The following is a 23,740-nucleotide window of genomic DNA, read 5'->3' as shown; positions in this document are numbered from 1 at the left end:
ACGAGATTCCTACAGTCATATAGTCTTGTTTAATGTGCGTGTGCAGGATGCGGGAGAAAAAGTCTGTTCCTCTTGTTCCTGTTGTATCCTGCTCGCGCAAATTAAGTAAGGATGTACGACGGGGGGAAAGAGAGTTTTACCGCACGCCACTGATATATATATACTAACCGTTTTTCATATGTATGCATGGTAAACGAACATTTTCAACTTTTTAACATTCGGTGCGGTGACGGTCACCCGTAGAAAAGGCTTTAAAGGTTAGAAATGCAATCCTTTCGACATAAATCTAAACACAAAACTCAAAACTCCGTCGTTTTATTCCCTACGCCCCCATATGAATAATGTGCCGATGTAATTTTTTTATTTCTCTACGGTTCATTTATAGCACATAAACACTATGAAACATTATAATAATGATATATCTTCATTTTAAATATAAAAAAAATAAGGGAACATTGATAAAACACATCAAATGTTTATATTGGTAGTCGAAACCTCAAGTAATGATAGCGTTGGTATCTCTGTACGGCGAATTGACGTACAGTCGACTGTCACTTGTCAGTCAGTGTGAAATTGCCGGTGGCGCAGTTCGGTCGTTTGAGCTCCATATCTTTGTTAGTACATACTTGCTGCAATGTCGTCACCACCAGAAAGTGCAGCTTTGGATTGTGAACTCAACAATTGGTTACGTTGGGACAGAGTAAGACTCATTTTCTTACACATAGCTAACTTTCGCTTTCTATTAATGCCAATTTTTTTCCGGTTGAAGATCGCTTCAAAACGCCCGCTAATTGTTTACATTCGATTGTGTTTAAAATGTCGTTGTAGTAAAGAAACTATACTATAAAACAATACAGTGCAGTAGTAGATTCATCTATAATAGGAATGTTTATTTGTTCGATAGAACATCGCCGTATTATATGTAGCTTTGTTTGCATATCTATACATTGATAACACTTTCAATTTGTTCACGTTTAATAACACTGGATCATTTTATCTTTCGGTTCAATCTTATCACATGTTTTCTGTTGTTATTTTTATTAAATTCTTTCAAATCAACAATAAACTCTTAATACACACCTATTTTTGTTGGAATTATATATATTTTGTTTGTTTTTATACAGAATGAAAAGACCAGATCTGAAATAATGAATCTGAAAGAAAATTCAGAATGGGATAAATTGTCAGCGGTATTATTACAAGGCAGGCTAGCTTTCGGCACAGCGGGTTTGAGAGGCCCTATGAAAGCTGGATATGTGTGCATGAATGAGCTCGTCATTTTGCAAACTGCTCAGGTATTATCATCATTACAACAGTGTACATACGTGTAGTAAATGAATGAGCCTATAAATTTTAATTTCACTAGGGTTTATGCAAGTATTTGCTTAAAACTTGTACCAAAGAACAACTGGAAGCTGGTATTATCGTTGGTTATGATGGACGATACAACAGCCGAAGGTAAGTTAATCTCATTATTGAATAATGTATGGTTGTTTTTATATTATATATACATACATATATTTTTTTAGGTTTGCTGAATTGACGACAAAAGTGTTCGTCGATTCTTCGATTAAGGTTTGTTTGTTTGGAAATGTGTGTCCCACTCCGTGGGTTTCTTTCGCTGTGAAACTTTACGGGGCCGCAGCCGGTGTGATGGTGACGGCTTCTCACAATCCTAAAGAAGACAATGGCTATAAAGTATATTGGAATACCGCCGCGCAAATAATCGGACCTCACGATAAGAATATAGAAGATTCTATTTTAGAAAACCTAGAGTAAGTTGATCACCATAGTGCTGTAAGATTATTAAAGCATATTTAAAAGTATATCTTTGAATTGTAGAGTGGACGAGGTCCTCTGGGATACTACCGATATAGATTCGAATCCTTTAGTTTCCGACCGCTTGCAAGAAGTAACTGAAAAATACCTCGTATGTTTACACAACAATATTAACAGAGAAGTTTTCGATGATATAACCAGTGCCGATTGCAAATTTGTATATAGCGCCATGCACGGTGTTGGATTTCCTTATATTGAAAAGGCATTTGAATTCCTGGGCTTCCAGGTTGTATTTTTATTTCGTTTTTTATTTTAAATATATTATTCAGTTTGTAATTGAAGTAAATTTGTAATTTTTAGGCTGTGATTCCAGTCGAAGAGCAGCGGCTTCCCGATCCAAAGTTCACAACAGTAGAATTTCCAAATCCGGAAGAGACGTCTACGTTAAAATTATCATTAGAATTAGCTGAAAAAAATAAAATTAACGTCATCTTAGCAAACGATCCTGATGCAGATCGTTTAGCAGTAGCAGAATATCAAACCAAGTAATTATTTCATACTTTTCCTTTATATTAGGGGGAACCGAAAAGCAATCAAAAAAATATTCCCAAATTACCTGTCTGTGCAATTTTCCTATGATCATGAACTATAGACCATGGACAGTCAATCGTCAACGATAATTCCTCGATGGTTTGACGAGGATCTGATTCTACCATTGACGTCAGGATATCATCATCTAATTTTTGAGCTCGTCTTTTCGTGCGATCTCTTTGATGTCCCTATTCCCATTTTTAAATAGTTTGTACCACCGATGACACTTGTTTAGTTTCAGAATATCGCCGTAAGTATCGGTGATTCTTTTCACTACAGCATAAAATGACGCAAGTGCCCTTCCTCTATTATTGGTCTCGACATCCTTCCTCAGATAGAAATTTACTAACAATAACTTCAACATAATAACAAAACTTAAGTGTTTACAGGGCCGTGTCTCGACACAAACTGACTGCGAAAGAGCTCGTCGAAAGATTTTGATTACTTTTCAATCCCCCTAAATGTACATATAATCACATTTACATTTAAAAACGTGAATTTGCAAAACTTTCAGATCATCCTCATGGCATATCCTAACCGGCAACGAATCGGGTGCTTTGTTGGGATGGTGGGTGCTCCATAACTTCCTACAAAAGAACGCCCAAGTGGAGCCGAGCTCGATTGTGATGTTAGCGAGTGCTGTCAGTAGTAAAATGATCAGATCCATCTGTCAAAAACACGGAGCCACATTCATAGAAACTCTCACTGGCTTCAAATGGATGGGTTAGTCATAGCAATAGAATCTAATGTACGACGGATCGCATCGATTGTTGTAGATGTTGTCTTTAATTGTGAATTTAAAACGACATTTTACGCAGGCGGGAAAGCTGTCAAACTGTTGGAGGAGAAAAGATTTCCAATATTTGCTTTCGAAGAAGCTATCGGATACATGTGCGGGGTAGATGTGCCCGATAAAGATGGTATCAGTGCCGCGGCTCATTTTGCCGCACTTTGCAGCCATTTAAAAAACAAAGGACGGACTTTGTCGGAACAATTGGATTGGCTTTATACAGAATACGGCTATCACATCTCCAACAATTCCTATTTCATATGCTACGACAAAAAAGTATTCGAAAATATATTTAAAAATATCAGAAACTATAAAGGAACTGGCAAAGTTTGTTATTTGTGTTAATTTCAACTGTAACATGATTTTTTTTGTTGATGTTTTATCATTATGATTATATTTTTAGTATCCTGAGAAGTTACGTGAGTGGAAAATCAGTCATATAAGAGACTTGGGTATAAAAGGCGATGAAATGGGCGAAACTAATACTGGTCTTGATAGTCCACTATCTTCCGGTCAAATGTTGACATTTTCCTTTGAAAACGGACTCGTGGCTACCATTCGTACCAGCGGTACAGAACCAAAGCTCAAATACTATACGGAATTGTGCGCTAAACCAGGACAAGGGTAAATATTATCTGAAATATTATGAATAGTCATTACTTTTACCATAAATAAACATGATTATATCATTCTTAGTGATAGAGAAGATCTAAAAGTACTATTGGATTCAATGGTGGGTGCTCTGATAGAGGATTTCCTAGAACCGGAATTGAATGGTTTACTGTGCCGAAAATAATTTATACAATACTTTATGTTAATAATGAATGTTATAAATCATTTACAACTATCGTTGATGCGTAATATGATGTACCACTTCGGAACAAATTGTAACAATTGACTTTTGACATCTGAATGACCCTGAATATTGTTTAACATCACTCACGAGTATTATCAAAGGCCGTGAACTCTCATAAGGAAATACTACGCATTCTACATACTATCTGTATCGTGCTTCACATTTCCATTGCTACTAAGTGTATTGATACGAATTTTATTTATTAAATGTGTAGTGAATAATTTGCTTTGAAGAATTGTAAATACGCTGCTTTTTTATCATATAGGCAAAATATTTCAGCATCCTGAAGTACGTAATGAATTAAAAGAATTCCAAAAATTAGCCTCGTTGCTTAATTTATAAATTATAATGCCACAGAAAGTCAGCTTTTGACATCAGTATCGAATTTATTAATGTTAATTATTTTAGCAAGTCATTTTTTTTTAAATTTGTACTACTAGATATATGCTAATTAAATATAATAGTATTGAATAAAATTTCCTTAACCGTTTGCCCGCGGCCGTCTTTTATGGAAGCTTTGGGCGACAAGTTTGTAGCGCGGTTGTCTTCCATAGAATTTCTGAACTTTGCACGGGATTTTGAGCCTTATATGCGCCTATTTCAACTGTTTTAAGGTTCAAAATTGGTTGAATATATTACTGATAGTTGAATGCCATCTATTCAATTTGCTTAAAATGAATATATACCAGTCAAAATTAGTTTTTTGTGGAACCATACTGAAACCTCGTTTATGTGACGTTACATCTGTTGAACAATGGCGACGATACGTCTCAATTGTATGAAGAATAATTATTTGGCAATTAAGTCAAAACTACGAGATATATTATGTATTTTATTGTTTAAAGTAATACATTATGTGTTAATTAACATGGTTACTTGAGTAAATATTAAAATCTGCATTTAAGGTCGAAAACTCGATTGCCAAATTCGCGAAAAAGGTGCAGCGTACAGGGCTTGTTCGCTATATTTATTGCCGCGGGCAAAGGGTTAAACTAAATTTACTTATTCTGTTAAAATATTTACATATGTACACATGCATACATATTTTATCTCACGAAGGCATTAAAAAATTAAAAAAGGCCTATTTTCCTCTCTCGGAAAGCCCATAAATGTACTTAATACATATGTATTTGGTTATTAATACAGTTTCAATGTACACATTTGAAATACGCCTTCTTGGGGTGAAAACAGTGTACATGTAATACAAACTACTATTATTGTGTTCACATTAGCAGAGGATCTAACATAAAAACTAGCAAAATTAACATTATAAATATATTTATTTAACAATAGTATAATTGACACATCATTGACTAGCATTTTTATAAATAAGTTAAATTTTTGTAACAGTTTTATATTTTTTGGCAGATATACACTTTGTTTTTTGCTATTTCGATAAAGTTTTAAATATTTTTTATAACTAGACGTCTTTGGCCAGAATAAATGTTTTATATCGATAAAATTTTTAGTACACATATACATATATGTATATTATAACTACAAATTTATCATGTATACATGAGTTCTAACTATTATTCATATTCATACAATACGTAATAAAATTCACAACTACTGTTTTACGCCATGTACTAAGCTACATTAGCAAAGTTTAGATAACAAAACGAACTAATCATAATATTACATATACATATAAGGTATATAAAGCAGGCACGTTAGTTAAAAATTAGTTATTTTTTCACGTTTACATGCGAGTTTTTTTTAAGAACTACACATGCAGTCAAAGCACTTGAAAATAAGTTTTACTATATTTTTTTTATTAGCAATAGCAAAATCACAGACATTTTTTTTTTATATAAATATGTATTGTATAAACCATATTAAAAATAAGAAATAATATCATCATGTACACACACACAACATATGTATGTATATATTATTTATTATGTTCAATAAATTGAGATCTATTACGAATGCAAAAACGTAATTTTAACATTCTGATTGCAAATCGAAGTAATAATAATATGTATAAATATAATATAATTTAGCACTAAATTATCATCAACCGAGAGCTTATTCGTTTTCAGCTGATAAATCAGGTGTATATTTATTGTCCAGTAATGATTTATCAATCATAGAATCTAACATGGGCGATTCGAGTAAGTTACAGCCTTCCTTGGTATCCGTATTGGAGAATATATCTTTGGCTGCTTCCCATCTTTGCATATGCTCATCGATGATCTTCACGCAAGATTTAGCTTGGGGAAACAATGCAGCTAACATTCTAAAAACCACACCATTATCAAACCACACGCAAACATTTCATATTGATGTTATAAAACATAAAAAAAACACCTGTACGCAGGAAGTGCAATATTTTTGAGAAACTGCAATTGCAAATCTGGTATAAACGCTCTGTCCTGATCCATCATCTCTTGCGGAGAAAGCCCACGCTGCTTTTCCAACTCTCCTTGGTGAAAAAACTCCGCATAAACTGCCGCCTACAAAGCGATCATACAGTAACAATATATATTCACTATAAATGAGATTTAATTGCATCATCCGTCGATCATACCGCCACTTTTTTAACACGCGACCAATCTTTAATTTGATCAGAGAGATCGGCGCAAGTCATCAGCAGAGTTAGCAAATGTCGTCGGTGTTCCGGATCACTTTTGCAAAATCCTTTAGCGATCATATCTTCGTAGATGGCCATTTGTCTGTAAAATTTACGAATGACAATATTCTACACTAATAATAATTATCTGATGTAAAGCAAAATCGCGTTTTTAAAGCAAAATGGTGATCAATCCACGACTTGTCTGTAAGCTTTAATTTCAATTCCTTTTCAAAACCACCTACAAAAGACAGTTAGCCGGAATACAATTATGAAGAATTATCATATTTATATTTCATCCCCTTGACCCATAGATATAGAATACCATAGATACGCCCTTACGCTCTAAGCCTGTTGGACCATGCACACACAAAAAAAAGTACAGATCATGCACACTCTCTCTCAGTAGCTAGTTAGCTTCTAAGTAGGAAGGTCGATTGACATTTTTCGAAAATGACAACGTGTTCAGTGAAATTGTGTTACAATTACTCAAGAAAACATAAAAAGGCGGATGGCATCACATATCATGAGTAAGAATTAATATATAATGTCTTCAATTATAGTAGTATTTTAACATATAATGAAATATCGGCGCGATATTTATATATATTATATATATCGCGACAACCTGGGTGTCACTAAATGCACGCGCATATCTTGTTGGCACTGAAGGAAATTCAGAAATCGACATTAAGTTTACAACTACAAACAATGAACTGAATATTAAAGTGTCAGCTTTAAAATTGATCCTTGTGGAAGTTACAAATGTTTAAATATTGTAATAGTTAATGATGGTTTTATTATAGTAACATACATTTCTAGTTTAATATAGTGTGTATAGCTAAATATTTTTTTCTTAATATGGCTTTATTAGTTTGGTTTACTGTCATGTGTCCAATAAAATAAAGTTATAAATAAAATAAAACTTCAGAGCATATACATACATATACATAAACTGGTTGCTGACCAATGCGTTTTTTGCGTTCCTTCCTTTTTTTTTCACCATTTCCCCGCTAGTTAAACCCCCCGCACCCCTCAGTTAGTGGCGACAAGATCTCCAACGAAATTTGTATGTAATGGCATATCTAGGTTATTCTACATCTATGGAATTATCATATTTATATTTCATCCCCTTGACCCCTTGATTGATTGCAATTTTCAAAACGCTGTCCTGATCAATTGCATCTTCTGGAAATGTCACCTTTGTGCTTTAAGGCCGTGATATTGGATACGAACTTGAAATGGCTGGCCAGATCAGTCGCTAAAATGCAATCCCGCAACAGTTTCAAACAATTGTTATATTGAGGAGTTTGTAAGCCTTGTAAAATATTGCAATCTTCAGTATTGAGAATACACAACGCCTGTGACAGATGATGATGCTCCATTATGCTACCTTCACTACTGTACAAAGAAGCTAAAAGCGAACCTGCCACACAGAAATAATCGCTTTATTAATATTGACACAAACGATTTGCAATAAAAATGTAACAAATCCAACTTACCTCCACCTATTTCGAAACTGTTGTTAGTTCCTCGATGATCCAGATCGTGACAGAGACATGATACTAAGTATGCCAAACATTCCGTATCCCTACAACGGTTATATATGTAATTTATTATACACATTTCAAAGGCTATATAACTCAATTAGCAAATATACTAACGTTAAATATTCATTTTCTAATAGTTGAAACGTGGTTATTGCGGTGTATGCGAAATGAGCTACGCTGAAAGCATGCATCCAATTGTGATAAGGCACATCACGATACCCTCGTTGTACGTACAGTGAGAAACGTGCCAGTGTATCTTTTCCCATTTTAAAGCTATAACCAATATATATAGACATCATTTTATAATGTAATAGCCAAATTAAAGTGTCCGTGAACGGATAGATTTGCCTCATGCAGGGTCCGGTCTCTAGCTACGAACAAATGTTATAGAAGAGACAAGTCTGCTGGACAAATCTCTACGTAGAAATGTTCATTATTTAATTACCGTTTAGTAAGATTTAAAGAATCAAACATGTTGATGACATAACAGGGAGTATCGCGCACATTCAAAGAACGACAATCGAAGTGTAAATCTGCAAACTCGGCAAAACAGTGCTGTTGATCACACGTCAACACTTCCTCGACATCCCGACAATTCACCTAAATTTAGAATAACAACATAATCGATGTAGACAATGTAATGAGATGATTGTTTATTTTTATTAGGTATTAAATTGAACTGACTTTCAAGTGATACATTAGCATTTCATTGGAGACTTTGGCACGAGCTTGGGCGTCTGAGATTTTTTTGTAAACGATAGAATGCATGATTGAAAGACCACAATAGATGCTAAATCCACTGGCAACCTCTTCATCGCAGGCATCGAATTGTTTCCCACCTATTTTGTTACACAATTGTGCCACGCCCAATATGCCGTGTTCGTCTCGGATGGGAAAACACAATATATTCCTAAAATCCAAATCAGCATTTTAGTTTCAAACGAAATTATACGAATGAACTTTTCATTCTATGTCATGTACGGAATCTAAGTACCTAGTGACGAAGCCTGTCTTTTCATCTAAACCTTTGTAAAATAGAGGATGTTCATAAGCATGATGAATATTGAGCAATTTTCCTGTCTCGGCCACATGGCCAGCAATCCCTTGACCTCGTTTAATACGTACTTCTACAGAACACTGAGAAAAGACGACAAAAAATTGATTATATTTTATTTGATGTATTTTAACCGTTTGCCCGCGGCCGTCTTCTATGGGAGCTTTGAGCGACAAGTCTGTAGCGCGGCTGTCTTCCATAGAATTTCTGAACTTTGCACGGGATTTTGAGCCTTATATGCGCCTATTTCAACTGTTTTAAGTTTCAAAGTTGGTTGAATATATTACTGAGTTGAATGCCATCTATTCAATTTGCTTAAAATGAATATATACCAGTCAAAAAATTGTTTTTTGTGGAACCATACTGAAACCTCGTTTATGTGACGTCACGTCTTCATACAATTATGAAGAGTGATTATTTGACAATGAATCCAAAACTACGAGATATATTACGTATTTCATTGTTTAAAATAATACTTTATGTGTTAATTAACATATCTGGTTACTTGAGTAAATATTAAAATCTGTATTTAAGGTCGAAAACTCGATTGCCAAATTCACGAAAAAGGTGCCGCGTACAGGGCTTGTTCGCTATATTTATTGCCGCGGGCAAAGGGTTAAGATACATCATACATTTAGTTTTATTTTCAATAGTAGGAGTAATACCCATTAACATACATATTTGCGTGTAATTCAAGCCAAAAATATAATAAATTAAAAGTTTGTAACAACTTTTTTAAGCAAAAATTGCATTTATAGTTAAAAAGAACTATAATATAAAGTTTTTGAATTATGAATGTAATAAATATAAAACTCCTTTGTTTATTTTATAAAAATATAATGTATATTTTTTATATATGCAATTTGATAGATCATTAGAAACTGTTTGGCAAATATTAACAATAATGGTTTTCTGTAAATTTATATTCATTAAATAAAAAGTAAACCAAAAAAATACATTCATATAAAAAAGAATTTAAGTAAGCAAAATAAATAATAACTTTACAAACAAATGAAGCATTATGAATTCAAAAAAATAATTTACACATAGATACAGCTGATTTAAATCTTGAGGTATTAAAAGCTCGTTAAATAAATCGATGAAATTCTTCATACGTACCGGAGACGCTCTGGAAATACTATTTTTAAAACTATTACTTTGGAAATGGATTAATAAAGAATGGTTCCTAGCGCTTGGTACGTCTTACACCGAAGAAAATCAATAATAATTAATAATGAAAGACCGTTAATCGGGCATACACCATATAAGTTTATATTTTGGGGCAAAAATTCTGCGGGGGTTTGAAAAAAAAGGTATAAAAATACTCACATTGGTTTCGGATGAAGATTTTAATGAGTTTTCACCGTCGAATACTTTGGCAACTAAATCACCCTGTTCGAAATCTATTAAAAATAATGAGCACCGCTCGGCGGACGTTAATTGCCTTGCCTCAGACATTATACCTTGTAAAAGAACATCAAAGTCGCCTAATTGCGAAAAAAACTTGCGAGCAACTTGTAAAAGGCATTGATATTGCTTTTTAAGTCTAGTTTCTTCTTCTCCGTGCGCTGTATTTATAATTAACAACAGACAATATCTAAAACCAATAGTAGAGGTTATTGTATTTATCAAAACATAATAATAATTAAAAAAAATATATATTAAGGGGACCGAAAAGTAATCAAAAAAATATTCCCAAATTCCCTGTCTGCAATTTTCCTATGTGACGAAGATGATCCTGAACTATATAGACCATGGACAGCCAATCTTCAACGATAATTCCTCGATGGTTTCACGAGGATCTGATTCCACCATTGAAGTCGGGATATCATCATCTAATTTTTGAGCTCTTCTTTCCGTGCAATCTCCTTGATGTCCCTATTTTTAAATTGTTTATACCACTGATGACACTTTTTAAGTTTCAGAATATCGCCGTAAGTATCGTTGATTGTTTTCACTGCTTCGTTTGCTTTCATTACTTGGTCTAATATAAACAGCATAAAATGAGGCAAGTGCCCTTCCTCTATTATTGGTCTCAACATCCTTCTTTTTTAACAGAAACAATAAATTTACAACAATAACTTCAACATAATAAAAAAACTTAAGTGTTTACTGGACCGCATCTTGACACAAACTGACTGCGAAAGAGCTCGTTGAAAAATTTTGATTACTTTTCAGTCCCCCTAATATTATAACATTTTGACGGGTTCTAATATATGTAATTACTAGCATAATATATAAAAATTTCGGAATATTGTTAGTGAATTTTTAATTACAGCATAATAAGACAATTCAAAATACAAACTGTTTTAACATTAGTAATTTTTCATTAATCCAAATATTATGAACCCATCAATATGTTTATGCGGTAGTTCAATTTATCAGAATAGTAGAAAGTAAATTCCAAAAATCTTATAAACAAGTTCTATTAAGAGGGCTGTACACCGGGAACCTTAATTTTGTTGCCGTTCCTTTCTTCGATATATATATATTGAGTGAATGCGACAATATATATATATATATATCAATATATATATTGAGTGAATGCGACAGTTGCGCTTCGACCAGATAATACGTATTTAAATCGACAAAATCGAGGTTTCGTATTCTCCAATTTTCTCCTCCGAAACTGGACCAATTTTTATAAAAATTTCATCATCAGTATGAGAAAGATATTTTCTATGCAACTGTGCGCGTATTTTTTGTAAAATCAACCGTTAAATAAGCACGCTGGACTCTTTTCGTGGATGTAAAAAAGAGGCGATTTTATAGATGTTTGGTGGCTCCTAGCTCCTATAAAAAATAACTAATCAAAAAAATAAAACCATAGAAACATGCCTATGGTGGATATCCATAGCATATTAAAAAATAATTTCTCTAGTGCCATAATTGAGGAAGGGAGAAGTATAATACGTTTGTATGGACAAGGCGCTGGTGTCCAGCCCTCTTAAGCAGGAAACCAATTTCATTTATTCCGATACATTGAAAGTGTGCTATAAAGTAGATAACAATATTTACTTGAATATTTCTTCGACAATCGTAACCAATTGGGCATCACGATTTTTTAGTCCAACTAATATAGTTATCACAGCAATTTCGTTATTACTATCCTTAATGGGTATGTACTCTATGTGATCGTCAATCGTTCCATTTTTCTAGACGGAACAAAATTCATAAGTAAATTACTGCTCTTAAAACACATTTTACATACCAAACAAATAATTTTACTGGAGTAATTCAACCATTAAATATTTTAAACGGCGATTATATATTTCAGACAAAGGCAATCATATGTACGTATACGGATGAAGCGATGATTAAATAAATTATAATTTTGGCCGTTTATTAAACGCATCGCCATATGCTATTAGTTTGGGACACACAAATGGCCACTGTGTATATTGTTTGATTTTAATTATCCCAATAAATTATGATATGATAAGAAATTAAAGGGGAGATAAAATTATAGTATTTCATTAGATTAAATCTACGGTTCACGTGGAAAATATAATACAGAAATCGTTTACGAAAAAAAATATATATATATATATACATACATATAAATGACAATCATTCGCTTAAATGCTTACAAACAATACAAATATGTAGTTATCAGATTAGCATTCATACGGAAATGACAGTATTTGCACAACACTCTATCAGTATATGATATTAAATATATTAAATTAATATAATTTATATCACATCACTTCGAATCACTTTCACTTCACGACGGTAATATTATATTTTCCAAAACACATAGTAAAAAATACTACGAGTGTGTTCAGATTACAGGTTATCTAACGCAAATATGTAGTAAGATCGAATTTCCATATTCGGAATTCGGCAAGTGTTTGATAATAATAAGCGTGCGTTTATATTTACTCATTATGAAATTTTACACTGCAGGTGTGTTCAATGGATTCATTTCAAATACACATTATGTTAATTGATGGGTGTGAATCGATAAACGGATAATGTCGTGACAATCGGTTGTGTCTAAAGTATGCAGCAGTTATAATTGAAATTTATTCTATGAATTAATTTCAAAACCTAGTGGTTAGCATGTAACGCTTTGAACAGAGTGGTCACGGGTTCAAATTCCACTGGTTTATGCTGGCCAGACCGTGGATTTGTGACTCCAGGTCGATCGTTTCCTATCAAACATTGCCAATTCATCTGATTTTCATTGAAACGGTCCCAACAAATTGGCAACTTAACCGATTTCCTTGCAAATATTGAATTTTTCAACAATCTGTAATTTCGCTGAATTGTATAAAATGCTGCAAATTTACACATTTGACCATAAACGTCTTTGTAGATGCTAATTGATATGTATTTACTTATAATACTTGTATCGAATGTACAATGTTTCTGGCCAGGAAGTCGCATTGGGGTTACCTGTTAGGCCTTTCTGGTGTAAATTAAAAAATAAATATGTACTATAGAGGTGGCCAATTTGGTGAGGAATCGTTTCAACGATGAAATCAAGATAAATTGCCAAACTCTGATAGGAAACGATCTACCTGGTGTTACATACATATATATTCAAGGTCTGGCCAACAACACCACTGAACCAGCGCTCGAACCCCTGACCCCTCAGTTGCTATCATTATATAGTAACCACTGAGCTATTTTTTTAATGGTACCCAGAATAAAAATATAAATAATGTTATATAATGATATGTAACCAGAAACTTGAACTAGTGGTTGGCATATATGCATATTGGTCACGAGTTCAATTTCCACTGGTTGCTGCTCGCCAGGTGGCCAGGTCACATCTTGTATTTGTTTTCTATTGGAGTTTGCCAATTTATCTGATTTTCATTGAAACGGTTCCAACAAATTGGCAACTTTACCGATTTTCTCGCAAATATCGAGTTTTTCAACAATCTCTAATTTCGCTGAATTGTATAAAATGCTGCAAATTTACACATTTGACCAAATTAAAAGAATAAACAATTTGAACACTTAAAAGGAGTATAATTGTATTTCGAAGCCGTGTGTATACTATAAATTGATTTTATCGACAGAATTTATGATAAGCTTAGATGGATTATTGGATTTGCGATTGAAATATAGCTCTTTTAAGTGGAAAAAAGACACCGAAAATATTATTAATATTACAATATAATTAAAAAAAAAATATATATATACCGTCAGAATTTCTTGTAATTTTTTGTCCAGGCTAAAAAATTTTCCAGTGAATGCTTCGCCTTTACTCAGAACGCAGCTGATCATTTCATCTGTAAACTACAAACAAAATAGCCGAGTTACACGATATATGACAATTGTATTGTAAATGCCGCATAAAAGGAGCGTATAACGCAGGTAAATACGGCTGAATATAAATATGAAAAGAATAATTTGAATAATGTATCCACAATCTGCATAATAATCGAGAACAACACTTGCCGCTAATTAGTCAACGAGATGAGCAATGCTTTAATGGAGATATTACGGCTGTCTCTTAACATAAAAGAGAATATTTTGAACAAATTAAATTTTAATTCCTCAAAAGTCAACAGTTACACATATTTTCGTCGGCCATGCTAAGGTTGTTGGCCACTTGAATTATAATACGGATAAAAATATAATGTTTTAAGACTTCAACAGTGCTCTCGTTCACTACTATTTTATAGCAAAATATCACATAATTTCCAGTCAATTGCATTTAAGTATTATGTTAATCAAAATGGCCGACTGTTGTATGATCAAATGTAGTGTTCTCAGGGGTTTATCATACATTGAAAATAAGCGCTCGCTTGGGACCCCCGGATCTTAGGGGCCCCGAAATGGGCCTTTGCTACCAAAATTTACAACTTACAAATTATTATCATGGTCCACAATACTTTCGTAAGCCATTATTATTATAACTATTTTTCATAGTATTAAAATAGTACCTATTTTATTCCAAAAACTGTTAGGGCGAAATCACACAGAAAGGAACGCGGCACATGGTTCTTTTTAGATACTTTTAAACATGCTAAAAATGTGACGCCCAGCACACACCGTCCCAAAATCACCCCCTGGAGTGTTTTCGGTAAAATTTTATCCTTGCTTGACAGTGATCGATAGCGGTGTATCCCATATTAGAAGAAATGTAAGAAAATCCCCAAAGCGAAGTGCCAAGCACACAACGTGCCGTTCTTCCCTGTGTGATTTCGCCTTTAGTGTTTTAAGTACATATAGTAAATAAATAAAAAAATATATGGTTTTGTAAAATCCCTATGAAAAAACCATACATATACTGAAAAGAATGGTAAAAAACGACGATAGTATTTTTTTTTACTGAAGTGGGGGTCCCAAATTTTAAATGCGCCTGGGGGGGCCCCATTTACTTATTAACCATTAAGCATTTCAAATTGAAAATGTTTGTGTATTTATTTGCAATCTACAAAATCATATAAATTCAAGATGTATCACAAAATACATCCATTACTTAAAATGATAATTTTCATTAATTAATTGATTTCATTATTTTGAGTCTTCCGAGCCAAAACTAACTAATAACATGTTATTATTTCTATCACATGCTATTCAATATACCAAATTGAAACTATGCTTATATATTAGTCCGAGATAAAATTTACACTCCGTGTTAAGCTCATCATAAAATACATACATATCGATGGTATTGTTAATACGTTTTTGAGCTCTTTTTCCTATTATGCTGTACATTAAGATTAGAATAATATATAATACTATAATTACTAACAAAAATAAAACAAAATTGTAAAATAGAAAATGATCAGTAGATCAGTAGCTATTAAAAAAATAGATGTAAGATGCATTGTGAACATAATTTAGTAATAATAAAAAGCACAATCAAAATATCGTTGGTATATTTTACGACGAGATCCGATTATTCATATACGAAGCATAAATATATACAAATAAATGCATACGATCATATTTCATCTCACCGATAACCGAAGAGGAGTTTCAAGAACATTTTGGCCGACGACTTGTACAACAGCTTCTTTGGAAGAACTTAACAGACATACGATAATGGAAGACGATGCACCGGTTACTTCTTGCAACTGAAAACATAAGAAAAGTTCAATTTCTTCTAATGAAACTGGAACTCCGATGTAAGGTGGAAAGTGGCCACGGTTGTGCCAGTGCCAAAGGTACCGGGTACCATTAAGGCCAATGAAATGAGACCCATTAATATGTTACCTGTTGTTGAAAAATTATTAGAACAAGTAGTTATAAATCAATTAAAAAAAATTGTTGTTATGAATGATTGGGTTTTAAGACTGAGGAACAATCGGGTTTTAGAGAACGTCATTCAACTGAAACGGCCATTCAATTGATCATTTCTAGTTGGATGGGAGTGATAGATGATTCTAATAAAGTGGTTGCAGCTGTATTCTTGGACTTCAAAAGAGCGTTCGAAACCATAGATAGGAGAAGATTGATAGAGAAATTAAGTAAGTTAGGATTGGGTGGGAAAGTATTAAGTTGGTTTGAATGTTATCTGAATAATAGAAGATAGAATGTAAAAATTAATGAAAGAGTTTCTAAAAGTTTGATTGTTCCATTTGGAGTACCACATGGTTCTAAATTAGGACCTCTGTTGTTTATTCTATATATTAATGATTTGGTGAAAGTATTTGATATATGTAAAGTTCATATGTTTGCGGATGATACGTTAGTTTATATTGTAGGTGATGATGTGCAAGTTATGAGTGATATTTTATCTAGGGAATTACGGTATTTAAGTGATTGGTTATGTGAGAATAAACTGAAAGTGAACTTAAGTAAGACTAAGATGATGTGGATGAATAATAAAAAAGTTGTGAGTGATGTGATTATGGATGGGAGAGTGGTAGAAGTAGTAGATAATATTAAGTATTTGGGCATTTATTTGGATTGTAAATTAAGTTTTAAGGTGCACGCAGATTATATTATTAAAAAAATGGCAAAAAAAGTTGGTGTACTTTGTAGGTTAAGAAATTTATTAAGTATAAAAAGTAAAATATTGATATATAATTGTATTGTACGGCCTCATACTGTATACTGCGCTACAGTCCTCAATCTATTTAGTGGTTTGTGTATTGATAAACTGCAGAAAGTGCAGAATAGAGCAATGCGTGCAATTTTGAATGTGAGGAAATGTAAGAAGTATGTTAGATGAATTGAAATGGTTGGACATTAGAAATAGTCTTAAAGTAAGCACTTTAAAGTTTATATATAAGCTAGATAAGAATCTAATACCCAAATATTTTAATAATCATAAAGTTAGGAATAGAGATTTACATAATTATAAAACGAGAAATAGGAATAAATTAATTATAGGTAGAGTTAAGAAAGCTAAAACTGCAGGAGGTGTTTTTCACAGAGGTGTTCAAATGTATAATGCCCTTCCTGAAGGCATTAGAAGTTCTAATAACATTGCTGCTTTCTTGAAGGGTGTTAATGGATACCTTTGTGGAAGATGATTTATAATTTTTTGTTGTTATTTTGTTATTTTGTATTGGATGTATTAGCAGTTTTGCTATTTGAATAAATAAATAAATAAAATTATGTACATACAAAACGACTGAAGATTAAAACTTCAAACGGGAAGTGTTCCGGTTGCATCACAACGTAGTGTAAACCTACATAGTATATATTTAGTCACCGGAATGCAACACCGGCACCTCGTTTGATGATAACGATTAACAAGCACTTGCGTTAATTATACATCAATCAGCAACATTGTCTGTCGAAAGTGCAAACATATATACATAGACTCGTGTGAAGTATAGTTGTAAGGTTTAAAAAAATGCTGCACACCTCGAAGAGGTGAGAACAAGGTGAATTGGAAAACTAGTTATTCAAATTTACGCGCATTTAATCATGAGATGAACATCACTGTGTATTATGTTATTGAATGTTTGGCGCATTTAGTGATTTTGTGAATGGGTGTGCGGGTATGAATGAGTGAAATAGTGATAGTGTGGATGGCAGTGATAATGATAGTGATGGTGATAGCGATAGTGATAAGGTGGTACGAACGTGGGCATTGAGACGAGCGTGAAGTGCGGCTCCACTGCGGTCGCATTGGACTTGCGCTCCCATCGCACTCAACATGGCTCCCACGCCCTCCCACATCTCTGACTGAACGGTTTCAGTTCACAATTGCGCTTTCCACTCCCAGTCGAACCTCTCGCCCCCCCCACTCCCACTACCACTATACAATTCATTCCCGCTAGGAATCTGTTTTACCGACGTCTCAAATGGCTTATTTCAGTATCATTTCATTTCGATAGATGTCGCTACAATGAATTTTCCGGTGGAAATTCCGCACGATTAAAATTTTTATTCATAGGTACAAGGATTGTAAATAGGTTTTTGAGCTCTTTTTCCTATTATGCTGTAGATTAACTTAGAATAATATAATACTATGATTACTAACCAAATTAAATTAAATTGTAAAATAGAAAATGATCAGTAGATCAGTAGCTATTAAAATAGATATAAGATGTATTGTAAACATAATTTCGTAATAATAAAAAGCATTTCAAAATCAAAAAAAAAATTCATAGGTACAAATTAACATACGCATACCAAATGCACTGTCATGTGTGTTATAAATTGAAAATACACAAAGGCATATCGCATCCTTTAAACTTAATCGTAATGGTTAAAATGAAACATTAATTTGTTCTTACCAATGGTCGGACACATGCTGACGGAGAATCTCTCCGATGACCATAACATCGAAAGCAATATGTATAAGAGCAAATATTTTATTTTATTTAATCCAGGGCCGCGCCTAAGAATTCGGTCGCCTGTGTGCAAACTTATATCGACCGCTCTTTAATTTTATCAGCATTTGTTTAAATCCATTGAAGTATAATGTATAGAATAGTCATTCCTAACAAAAGTATCGCTTAAAAGCGAACCATCGAAGAGAGACAAAAGAGTGAGGAAAAAAAATTCGTGGAAGTGATCGTCCCTTGACGTTCAGAGACGCACGGGCACATACAGATGTTCGGACTTTGTCGAACTAATACTACCACACAATTTCACTAGCTTATTTCAAAGAGATCCTACTGCTACAGAGATTAACAATCAACTGAGCAAAACAGCCGAAATCTCCGTTTGAACGGAGTTTTTGTAGCAACATTTTTGTAAGCTAAGAGCGCTTCTACCCATTCTACTTCAATGTTTAAATCATATTAATAAGTGCATGCGAGTAGAGCAAAAATCTTATCTCGCGATAAATAGTGTTGAAAATTTTAATCACAATAAAAATTAACCAGAAAAACTGAACGTTTAGTTGTGAACAGGACCAGATGAACGGTTTCAAGTGCATTCGTGAAAATAGTGTGTTTACCCCCAATCCCACATCTAGAACATTGTTCTTTCGATGACCAACCAATACTCCAATAATCCTTGAATAAAAACATCTGGAAATAGCAAATATAAAAGACCTCACTATGCGGATAGACGCTATACCTGCTATCCTGTTATTTCCCTTAATTATAGTACAAGTTGTAACATGCAACAGAAATCTACAATACAGAAGCATTATTCAAGGCAAATACGATCAACATTCAGAGACATCTATAGAGAAATTTGCAGCATTTATACAAACCGGCGAAAAATCGAGATGCTGACAAACTCTAATTTTCGCAAGACAGGATGCCAATTTTGCAGGAACCGTTTCAATGAAAATCAGATGAATTACCCAACTCTTGATAGGAAACGATCGACCTGGAGTCTGGCCAGCAGCAACCGGTGGGAATCGAACCCGTGACCACTTTGTTCGGAAGCATTATATGCTAATCACTAGTCCATGCTGCTTGTTATATGCTAGCAAGACGGTTTTACCACTACGGTATAGAGGTAGAGACAAGTATTTGTCCTTTTGTACTAGCCTCTATACTGTTGAACTATGGACGAAATACAAGCAGGAGACAATATTAAGACGGTAAAGGTACAATACAACTGCTTCCGGACTCTCATTGGGCTACCGAGGAGTCATAGAAGGGCACGTGCCTCGCTTTGAGACCATTCTCGGGATGAGAGCGGCCTCCCTACGTCATGGTGTGTTTATATCATCAAATTACCTCATCTTCTCTGTATGTACTCCCTGTCGAATATTTTCTGTATGTTCAGTGGATGGAGCTAGTCAACCGACCGCTAAAAATTGACTTTCTTATTAATTATTTATATGTACATATGTTATTATTATCATTCTTTTTCTTTTGGAATAGATTATAGAATCTTCTGGAATAGATTATAATCATTAACCGTTTGCCGGCGGCCGTCTTCTATGGAAGCTTTAGGCGACAAGTATGTAGCGCGGCTGTCTTCCATAGAATTTCTGAACTTTGCACGGGGTTTTGAGCCTTATATGCGTCTATTTCAACTGTTTTAAGGTTCAAAATTGGTTGAATATATTACTGAGAGTTGAATGCTATCTATTCAATTTGCTTAAAATGAATATATACCAGTCAAAATTAGTTTTTTGTGGAACCGTACTGAAACCTCGTTTATGTGACGTCACGTCTGTTGAACAATGGCGACGATACGTCTCAATTGTATGAAGAATGATTATTTAACAATTAAGCCAAAACTACGAGATATATCATGTATTTTATTGTTTAAAATAATACTTTGTGTTAATTAACATATCTGGTTACTTGAGTAAATATTAAAATCTGTATTTAACACTTTGGTGGCCGCGTAGATTTATGCGTGAATGTTGCCAGGGGCCGGCTCCTTTTAATTTAAATTGATTAAAATAAACTCTTTCTAAATTATTAAATAAATGTATTAAACGTAAAATAAGAAAATAAAAAGTGAAAACATAATTCTAAATTGAAAATATAGATGTCACTAAAGCACTAACGCATGAGAATCTTTTCACATCTTCTTATATAAAATCAAGCTCAATATTATTTGGAAATGTATTTAACAAGCTGTAATATGAAATATAATTAACAATCTAAGCCCCCTCAGGCTCCGGTGACTACTGATCACTATGAGATAATATTGTAACATCGTAATTTAAACCTTGAGTAAAATAAAAAATGAACGCATTATGCATTATAAAAATAAAACGCATTATGTTTTTCTTGATTTATTTTGAAAAGGTAAAAATACAATTGTAAATATCGAATTAAAAAGCATTATGATTTAAAAATTGAGCATTATACTACAAACATGATTCTTATTCTACAATTACATCGAAACATATATTTATAAACTAAATATCGAAATAAAAATAATTATGATTTAAAAATTGAGCATTATACTACAAATATGATTCTTATACTACATTTTTATACAAAAAATAAAAAAAACCTCTTTTACAAAACACAGATTATAATATTATATATTTTTTGAGTGAAATTTATAGCAAACGTGACATCGTCTTCGAATTGTTTGTTTTGTTTGTGATAGATATCTTTACACACATGCGTTTTGAAAAATCTCCGGATAATCTTTGAGTCGGATCAGGAAGAGTACCACCAGTCAATATTTTCTGCTGAAATCCATAACTTCCCCACTTCGAGCAAAAAATCGTGAAATCTTTCTTTACGGAATGAATTTTTTGTTATCTCTTCATAGACTCGAAATAAGTTGAAGAAAGCGCAATTCATGAAGTAAAATGCGACTTTCTTTGTCCATTTTTGTGTTTTCCGATATACTGGATAGTAGCTAAGGAATTGATCGGCCCGATCAACGCCTTTCATATAATTATTATAGTCTGTTATGCATTTTGGTTTGAAAATGAGGTCTCCGCTTTTCCGGTCCTTTTTCCCTGTGGTAACGAGGTCTCCATTATGAATAGTGGATATCATCCGCACATCTCTCTTTTTATTCGTTTTAAACAATTGCAGTAATATTTGGCCGCATCGTAAGTATGTGGTCTCCGAAACTTGCAATTTATATGTTTTCAAACTCTCTGGTAATCCTCGATTTATTCGAATCGTACCACACAATCGAATTTTTTTTAATAACAGACTTTTTGCTAATTCCACACTGTTGTATAGGTTGTCCATATATACGTGATGCCATTTGTCAGAACTGTTTTCTAACAATTCCATTTAATTTAAGTCCTAATCCAGAATATAACTTGAAAGAAAAAATTTAGCCCGTAACAGGATCACACACCATTCTGACAAGGATGCCATATTTAGTTATTTTGCTCGGATTGTAAACTTTAAAATTTAATCGTCCTCGCCAAGGTATCATACCTTCATCCAGAGAGATATTTTGTCCAGGGTTAAAATTTTCTCGAAACTTTTTAGAAAAGTAGTTAATTATATATTGAACTTTGAATAATCTGTCAGCATCAGGTGGTATATTGTCATTATCAGAAGTGTAAAAATTGTAAAATTTGACGAAATCTATTTCTACTCATAGTCTTCGAAAATACTGGTGTTTCGATCAAGGGATTCGTTGACCAATAATCATTTATTCGAGCTTTACGCACTAATCCCATAATTATCACTAAACCAAACCACTTTTTTATTTCTTTCACTGGAACGTCAATCCACTTTTTTGTTTTTTGATGAGTTTTGTAGTGTTGGTAATTCTGTTTCTTATATCTATTGGTTTCGATTACTACATGTTCAAGAAAATCTTCGACGATAAAACAATTCACCGCATCTTCAATACTTGTCTTCTCGGGACTTATTTTGGGACCTGTTGATCCTTGAAAAGGTTCATTATCTCTTGGTGGATCGATAGTTGATCGCTTTCGTCAGAATCAGTTGAATTACTGCTACTGGATAGATGAAAAACCTTGGGATTTTTTTTTGGTTGAAATGGATCATCGGAACTTTCTTCTTCGCTGCTATTTCCGATAGATTCTTCTTCACTGTCGACATCACTAGGAATATCGGATAAACTATCAGCGTACTCGTCCTCTAAAATATCACCAAATTCGCCTTGATCCATTCTATAGAAGGAATTAAAAATAATAAAATAAGCACAAAAACCACGTTTAAATATTATGGTCAGTAATTCAATTAAAAAAATACTGATACCGAAATCCAAAAACTGAGAATTCACCAGATCAATTTTGACGTTTGCACTATGTCACTGTTAGAATGCAACTGAAAACGTTTCTGAATACATCCAAATATACGAAAAAGAGTCGCTTTTATAATATATAGATAAAATAAAATTAATGTTTGACAAAATCGTTCAAAAGGGGCTCATATTGCTTATTTTTCTGAGGTTGGCGCGGTAAAGATTTCTTTATGAAAAAATATCCACAAATTGACCTAAATGCTCGCAACTTTGAAGAGGCGAAATAAAAAAAAGGGATTTCATATTCAGATTATCTCAGACAAAAGCAGATTCTTGGGGTAGGAAAAAAACAACACCATATTTAACAAAAGTTAATCGTTGTGAAAGACTTCGTATTATTTATTTTAGTATACATAGGGGAGCGGTGAAGAATTCTTTTTGAAAAAATATTCACACGTTTACCTAAATGTTCGCAGTTTCGAACAGACGAAATAAAAAAAGAGTTTCAAGTTCTGCTTGATTTAGACAAAAGCAGATTTTTCATATGTGATGTGATCATTGG

The 23,740-nt window shown here is 33.3% G+C and overlaps 3 protein-coding genes across 3 annotated transcripts in view; 1 reads left to right on the top strand and 2 right to left on the bottom strand.

Moving 5' to 3' along the window:
• The window catches only part of LOC143911157 (uncharacterized), a 369,714-nt gene that overhangs the window by 161,187 nt on the left and 184,787 nt on the right, over positions 1-23,740 (bottom strand). The gene's annotated exons all lie outside the window — the stretch shown is intronic.
• Positions 524-5,951, top strand: Pgm2a (phosphoglucomutase 2). Its single transcript, XM_077429928.1, has 10 exons — positions 524-700; positions 1,125-1,295; positions 1,367-1,458; positions 1,530-1,775; positions 1,843-2,065; positions 2,140-2,324; positions 2,885-3,093; positions 3,189-3,487; positions 3,564-3,784; positions 3,857-5,951. The coding sequence occupies exons 1-10, from the start codon at positions 635-637 to the stop codon at positions 3,954-3,956; spliced, it is 1,812 nt and encodes a 603-aa protein (XP_077286054.1). The 5' UTR covers positions 524-634; the 3' UTR covers positions 3,957-5,951.
• Positions 5,281-18,375, bottom strand: LOC143911161 (cGMP-dependent 3',5'-cyclic phosphodiesterase-like). The gene is made up of 14 exons (XM_077429926.1): positions 18,202-18,375; positions 16,122-16,238; positions 14,353-14,448; positions 12,214-12,350; positions 10,525-10,792; positions 9,136-9,278; positions 8,826-9,051; positions 8,587-8,741; positions 8,256-8,414; positions 8,094-8,182; positions 7,828-8,017; positions 6,550-6,694; positions 6,330-6,475; positions 5,281-6,258 (listed from the first exon to the last, which is right to left on the bottom strand). Exons 1-14 carry the CDS (start codon positions 18,295-18,297, stop codon positions 6,048-6,050), a joined length of 2,178 nt encoding a protein of 725 aa, XP_077286052.1. The 5' UTR covers positions 18,298-18,375; the 3' UTR covers positions 5,281-6,047.

Source organism: Arctopsyche grandis, chromosome 4 (genome assembly GCF_051622035.1).
Source record: "Arctopsyche grandis isolate Sample6627 chromosome 4, ASM5162203v2, whole genome shotgun sequence".
In the NCBI taxonomy this organism is placed as follows: Eukaryota; Metazoa; Arthropoda; class Insecta; order Trichoptera; family Hydropsychidae; genus Arctopsyche; species Arctopsyche grandis.
The sequence above is the reverse complement of the archived record's forward strand: the minus strand, read 5'-3'. Positions and strand labels throughout refer to the sequence as shown.

Excerpts from the sequence above, each read along its gene's own strand:
- LOC143911161 (XM_077429926.1), bottom strand. The coding sequence starts at position 18,297 with ATGTGGGAGGGCGTGGGAGCCATGTTGAGTGCGATGGGAGCGCAAGTC. Across the intron at positions 8,742-8,825 it reads TGCTAATGTATCACTTGAAA|GTGAATTGTCGGGATGTCGA; the intron begins GTCAGTTCAATT and ends TTCTAAATTTAG. Across the intron at positions 6,695-7,827 it reads GATCTGGCCAGCCATTTCAA|ACAAATGGCCATCTACGAAG; the intron begins GTTCGTATCCAA and ends TAAATTTTACAG.
- Pgm2a (XM_077429928.1), top strand. The coding sequence starts at position 635 with ATGTCGTCACCACCAGAAAGTGCAGCTTTGGATTGTGAACTCAACAAT. Across the intron at positions 701-1,124 it reads ATTGGTTACGTTGGGACAGA|AATGAAAAGACCAGATCTGA; the intron begins GTAAGACTCATT and ends GTTTTTATACAG. Across the intron at positions 1,459-1,529 it reads GGACGATACAACAGCCGAAG|GTTTGCTGAATTGACGACAA; the intron begins GTAAGTTAATCT and ends ATATTTTTTTAG.